Source organism: Danio rerio, chromosome 7 (genome assembly GCF_052040795.2).
Source record: "Danio rerio strain M-AB ecotype USA chromosome 7, GRCz13ab, whole genome shotgun sequence".
Taxonomy (NCBI): domain Eukaryota; kingdom Metazoa; phylum Chordata; class Actinopteri; order Cypriniformes; family Danionidae; genus Danio; species Danio rerio.
The window spans coordinates 18,413,015-18,420,000 of NC_141027.1; the positions used below are offsets into that span (position 1 = coordinate 18,413,015).

Sequence of the window (6,986 nt, forward strand, 5' to 3'; positions counted from 1 at the left end):
TCACAAAACTTTATCTCCATTACTACCATTCACAGACAAAGAATTCACCTCAGTCTTTCCCTTCTCTGTTTTCTTAACAAAACTAGATCTGCTTTTGTTCCTCACGCCTGTGGATACTCTAACCTCTAGCATAACTAGATGTGTTATTGTTCCGGTGCGCAGTGATTGTTGATGCTGCAGTGTTTTCACAGGCAGTTGGCTGACCTGAGGTAGTTTGAATTTCCCTACACTCCAGTAGTCAGGTACTGTATGACCAATAGTAATTCATCCTTTGCACATTTAAATTAATTTGATCATTACATTAATTCTAAAATTACATTTATTTACAGAATCTGAATGAGCTTTATTGGCCAAGTGTGCGCAAACACAACAATCTTTTGTGTTTTTTCAGGAGCTTAGGGTACGCATCACAACACAATTACATACATATATTATACACTGCCTGACAAAAGTCTTGTCGCTGATCCAAATTTTAAATGCAACAAGTAATACAAGAATAAAAAGCATCAACTTCTAGTTGATTATTTGGAGAAGTGGCAGAAGGTAGATTTTTTCCAGTGAATCATCTGTTGAACCGCATCCTAATCATCACAAATACTGCAGAAGACCTATTGGAACCAGCATGGACCCAATATTCTTATAGATATCAGTCAAGTTTGGTGAACGTAAAATCATGGTTTGGGTTACATTCAGAATGGGGGCGTGCTAGAGAGTGGATGGCAGCATCAGCATTCCTGAAAGCAAAGAAGGTCAAGGTGCTCAGGGACTGGCCAGCCCAGTCACCAGAATGAATATTATTGAGCATGGGTAAGATGAAGGAGGAGGCATTGAATAGGAATCCAAAGAATCTTGATGAATTCTGGAAGTCTTACAAGGATGCTTTCTTTGCCATTCCAGATTTGCCTTTCATATAAGCCACTTCTGATACCAAGTGATCAACTAGAATTCAAATTATTATTTGTTGTTTCTAAAACTTGGATAGCCAACTAGGCTTTTTTCTAGTGTATAAATACCCACAGGGGTATTTATAATTACAGGCTTGAGTGTATATAATACATACATCTAGAATGGTTTATGTACCAGATGTGCATTGTTGGCATTTTTAACTTTACAAATAAGAAAAATATGTATATTTATATAACCTTATTTACAATTGAGTAGCTCTATTAGGTACAAACAACATAAACAGTAAGGGTTCTGTATGCTAACTATTTAAGCTGGATAAGGTCTGAGGAAATAAAAGAAACAGTTTTAGATGCTTTTTTTTACTGTAAAAAAAATCCCCCACAATCCCTTCATGTTGTCACAACACAACACAAATCGATTAAGTTAGCTTGTTTGTTTTTCAGGGAGTTCGCAAGGTCTTAAAAAGTTTTTCGTTTTACTAAAATATTGTGTTGTAGGTCTTAAATATTTTTTAAACATTTTGCTAACAATAACATTTTTAAAAGTTCTCCATGTATTTACTGCTGAGGAAGCTGACCTGAACAGACTGATGTGCATAAATTTAGTTTGTTATAGTTTTTCAATTATTGTTTTTAAGAAAGGTTATGTTAAAAAAAGACTAGAGCTTGCTTGTTTTGACACAATATTTAAAATATTTTGCTCAGAATTAACTAAAATATTTAATTTTTTAAATTATTATCATTTAATGTATTTCATTATAAAATAAGTTTGATGGGGCAAATAAAAATCTTTTCCAACTGGGCCCTTCGAAGAACTCACTTAGCCCTGTACGAGTCTAAAATTTTATTCATAATGGTTTTAAAAATGTCTTAAAAAGTCTTAAATTGAACTTGCTGAAACCTGCAGAAACCCAGGTTTTTACAAATTTAAGTGGATTGAACATAAAACAATTAAGTTGTCCCAAAAACTCATGAATTGTGTTGATCCAGATTATTTTAAATGAGTAGTTTGAACAAGCAGCAAAAAATTTGTTGAGAAAATTGCTTATTTCCATGACAGTGTGAAATATGAATAGTGTTAACTTAATCATTATATTTGCTATAACAGTTTAACAAAATGGATATGTACAGTAAATTAAATCATCATTTACTCACCCTTTACTTGTTCATGTAACATAATTTGACTTTCTTCTGTCGAACAAAAAGTCAGAAATCTGGAAACCTATAACCTTTGATTTCCAGGGTATTTGATTTTCCTATTGAAAAATAATGATTACAAGATTTTAGCTTTTCTCAAAATATCTTCTTTAGTGTACAACAGAAGAAAGAAACTTATAAAGGTTTGCAACCACTTGATAGAGAGAAAAAAAGGCTATTTTTGCTTTAATGTATCCCTTTATTTTTTTTATATTAACATTAACATTTGCTTTGCTTTTTTCATTTTACAAGCCAGGTTGTGGAGACAGTGGGGACATTTGTTAAATGGCTGGATTCAGACTTTCTAATAGCATAATAGCTTTTTCATGACATGATAGCACATCAACACAGCTCCCTAGAACCAAGGACAGATGAAATAGCAAGAAAAACACGAGAAAACAATATGAAAAAATGGAAGATCTGAGAAAAGCTGAAATAACAAAGTTCTGACAGATGTCGAGATATGACTGTGGCTGTCACAGCTGATACAGCCTTTAAATTCTGTAAAGTTTGTATCTGCTTTTTATAAAATGTAAGCATTGCAGTTTGTTATAAGTTGTAATGCATTCAGAGTTTAGTCGAGGTGGAGAGGTGGATAGGATTGTGGGGGGTGGTGCAGTAAAGTCAGAGTCCCAAACCATTTCCATCCACACTCTTATGAGAAACATACGTTACATTTTGGTGAAGAGGCACAGAGACTGCTGCACTTCCCCCCATTCCCCCCAAAATACACACACACTGGTTCTGCCTGTGCCAAAAACATCTTTTTTTTGACTCCCCCTTTTTTTCAGTCACTCCTTCCATCTCTCCAACCCTCCCTCTCTCTCTCTCTCTTTTGCTGGAACGTCAAGGGTGAGATTGTAAGTACTCAGATAGGCACAGATCTCCACTGGACAGGACAGGGAAAGGAGGGTGGACAGAAAGAAAGAGAAAAAAAGGGAAAGTTTACTTCAGGTAGAAGTAGAAGAAGAATGGGCATCTAGGGCATTACTTTAAAAAGGGAAAAAGAGTGCAAAGGAAATTAGGACAGGTTGTGAGGTATGGGGTGTCCAGTTCTGTTTGTTATTCTGCTGTCTTCACTACTTTACCTCTATGGGGTGCAAGCTCAGGACTTAAGAGAACGCGATGCGCTCTGCAATGAGGATGGGTGCTATGTACTTTACTTTCAGCGCAAGATCTTCCTGGACGCCTGGCGGAGCTGCAAGGAACAAGACGGGAATTTGGCTACCATCAGACATCCAAAGGATGCAGAAACGGTCAGAGAACTCTTCTCCAACGTAGAACTGAGACAGCACCACAGAGGCAAGGCAAATATCTGGATTGGCCTTCAGAGACAACCACGACAATGTTCTCCCACCCGGCCCCTGCGTGGCTTCTCGTGGGTCACTGGAGATCAGGACACCCAGTTCACAAACTGGCTTCAAGACGATTCAGCAACTACCTGCTCATCTCCACGATGTGTGGTGATGCCCTACAGCACTGGAGCTGCTGACCGAGGGGATAATCTAAAATGGAAAGATGGACCTTGTTCGATTTCAGTGGATGGCTACCTGTGCAAGTACAACTTCCGAGGGATGTGTACTGCTATTGCTAGCGAGGGAGGAGGGAATATACTTTACAGTACTCCTTTTAACCTGCTGAGTACCATCTTAACACATGTCCCGTATGGATCTGTTGCAACTGTACCATGTCTTGCTAAGGATGACCAGTCAGTTCTGTGCACACAAAAGGAAGACGGAACTGTATTTTGGAACAGAGATCCACCTTTTTGCACTGAAACATCAAAGACAAGTTGGTGCGATCAGGATAATGGAGGCTGCCATCACTTCTGCATTGAAACTGGCTTGCACTACTACTGCGACTGTAATGAGGGTTTTCTCCTGGCTGAAGATGGGGTAAGCTGCTTTCCATCTGACCCTTGCAATGGAGCTCCATGTGAGTTTGAGTGTTTGCCTGTGATGGATGGCTACCGCTGTGCCTGCCCTGATGGCTACATGTTGGCACCTGATGAACGGGGCTGTGTCGATGTCGATGAATGTCTACAGAGTCCTTGTGAGCATATCTGTGTAAATTCACCTGGAACTTTTGAGTGTCGTTGCCGGGATGGGTACCAACAGGATGAAGATGGTGCTTGTGAGGATGTGGACGAATGTATAAACAACCCGTGCGAACATGCTTGTGAAAACACAATGGGCTCCCATATTTGCCATTGCCATTATGGTTTCGCCCCATTGCAGGAGGACCAGAGTCACTGTCATGACGTTGACGAATGTCAAATTGAAGGCACATGTGAACAGATGTGCATCAATTATGATGGAGGCTTTGAGTGCTACTGTGAAGAAGGCTATAATCTCCAACCTGACCATTATTCCTGCAGACCTCTTGGAGAGGACACAACCACTGTTTTTGACCCATCGTCTACTCCCATCTGGGGACCAGAGCACTCTTTATACCCATGGCACTTTTCCCACGGACCTGATTTGAAAACACCTCAGGACTGGCAGACTAAGCTGCCCAAGGTGGAGACTGTTTCAACAGACTCACTTTTGACATCTGAAGAGGAACCTGAAACAACTACACTGACTGAAAGCTTCCCTGAGGTCACTAATATTGATGGTTACCTTCATCCAGAAGAGCCGCGTCATAATGCATTTTTTCCACCAACTACTCCAAAGCCCACACCAGACTATTATGAGGATGAGAGCACCACAGTTCCCACAGAACTCCCTTCCTCCACAACTTTAGGCGGGGCTTGGAACTGGCTTTGGTTCAGCTCTACCCAAACAAAGCCTGAGATACAGGAAACTGCAAATAACCCTCTTGACTTCCCTGGAGACTACGACCCTTATGACCCTGACCATTTTAATGACCAGTTTGATAATGAATACACCACCTATGGGCCAGAGCAGCAAACTTCCACCTTGTTCCCAATGCAGTCACGAGGAGTAGGGGAAAATGATATTCTTAATGAAGACAGCAGCAGCGAGAAGAGCCACGGGACCAGCTGGTTGCTGGTTGGATTGCTAGTCCCGCTTTGTATATTCATTGTGGTGATGGTGGTCCTGGGCATTATCTATTGTACTCGCTACACAGTTAAACCACAGAACAAGAACACCAATGATTGCTATCACTGGATTGCTGGTGCTGGTGATAAAGCGGCTGCTGACATATCAGGGAGCGGAACTAAGTCCCACGTTTAAGCAGGCAGAACTGTGACTGGACAGTGTGAAAATGTAAATAAACTGTTTTGTAACTTCACAGTCGAGGGAGTTTCAAGAAGAATTTGATGGAATGGGGGGGAGGGGGCGCCCCATCTTTTTCCCTTTGACATTCTTCAGTCCATAATTATTTGTGGATGTTTATCTGGACAGTTTGCTAAGAGAGCAAATTGAGGCAGGGGGTAAGGAGGAATGACTCTAAAACCACTGAGCCTCATTCTCTGCTGTCCTCCAAGAGGCAATAAAAAGCTGTTCTACTGTTGCTCACACACTGATCTCTTAGTTTGCAAAACAGTTGCTCAACAGTCACATGGCAAACAAGACAGCTTGCTAAATTGATGGGAATGCATGGTTGAGTAATGTGGGTTATTTATTTTTCAATTTAAAGAACTTCCCATCTGAATAGCTGTGTTTGTGACGTTCAAGTGAGTTATGTCTTAAGAGATTTGTTCTGAAAGGAGCCATAATTTCAATCCAATTTGAATTTTGCTTCATGTTGTGATGTCAGTCTGATCCAGACCAAAAAGATTTAATGTTGCCACTAAACTGTGCCTAACAAGTCTACCTAAAGTCCTTTCTAAGCATTGTGTTTCATGAGGTTCGCATGCATGCAGACCCTCAGAAGGGTCTTTTTTTAAGAATTCCAAAACAGTCTGTTTGCAGTATAATGTTTTAATAAGTAACGGTAAGGGGGAATAAACTTGTTCAAACCACAAACCAATTTTCCTAATTTTTTACTGTTTAATAAAGTCCTCAAAATGGTTTTCTGTCTTCATTTTTTTGAGGCATGCATTATTTGTTTTTTTATTTGTGGGTGTTTAATGTGTAGTATTTGCACCCATTTTAAGGTTACAGTAAGGAAATTATGTGGCACAGTGGGTAGCTCTGTCGCCTCACAGCAAGAAGGTCGCTAGTTCGAGCCTTGGCTGGGTCCATTGGCATTTTTGTGTGGAGTTTGCCAGAGATTCCTCTGAGTGCTCTGTTTTCCTCCACGAGTCCAAAGACATGTGTTTTAGGTGGATTGAATAAGCTAAATTGTCCGTAGTGTATGTATGTGAATGAGAGTGTATGGGTGTTTCCAAGTGATGAGTTGCAGCTGGAAGGGCATCTGCTGCCTAAAATGATAAGTTGGTGGTTCATTCCGCTGTGGCAACCCCTGATTAATAAAGAGACTAAGCCTAAAAGAAAATGAAAAAAATGAGTAAGGAAATGATAAGGGATTCTCAATTCTATAAAAGTAAAGACTGTTAAAGAACTATTAATATATCGAGTCAGTTCTTTCCTCCTCTTTGCTTGACGTGAATACTGGAGGGATTTTAACTGACTGATGGTGGTACTCTGTGCTATATACTAGCTGATTATCCAATCAGATAAATCTGGACAGACATCAGAGAGCTCCTTACTGTCAGACAGTGTTGTGGATAATTGCTCTGTTCTGCCTTCACATCATCACAGGAAAAACACTCTGGTGAAATCACTCAAAAACCTACAGCTTCCTGCATGCTTTGCTTTTGTAGTTGTAGTACTGTGTGAGATGACTTTAGATTTCGCTTTTCGGTGGTCAGATAGAGGAATTTATTAAACAGGACAACTGTATTCAACATTGATGAGAGATGAACATTTAATGAGCATCAAATCAGCATATTAAAATGATTTTTGAATGCTT

At 39.9% G+C, this 6,986-nt stretch overlaps 1 protein-coding gene across 1 annotated transcript; it reads left to right on the forward strand.

Annotated features, from left to right (window-relative positions):
• The first annotated feature begins 2,980 nt into the window (after positions 1-2,980).
• cd248a (CD248 molecule, endosialin a) lies at positions 2,981-6,083 on the forward strand. Its single transcript, NM_001099228.4, is given in 1 exon segment — positions 2,981-6,083. A coding segment is annotated over 1 exon segment (2,160 nt). The 5' UTR covers positions 2,981-3,142; the 3' UTR covers positions 5,303-6,083.
• Positions 6,084-6,986: the final 903 nt, after the last annotated feature.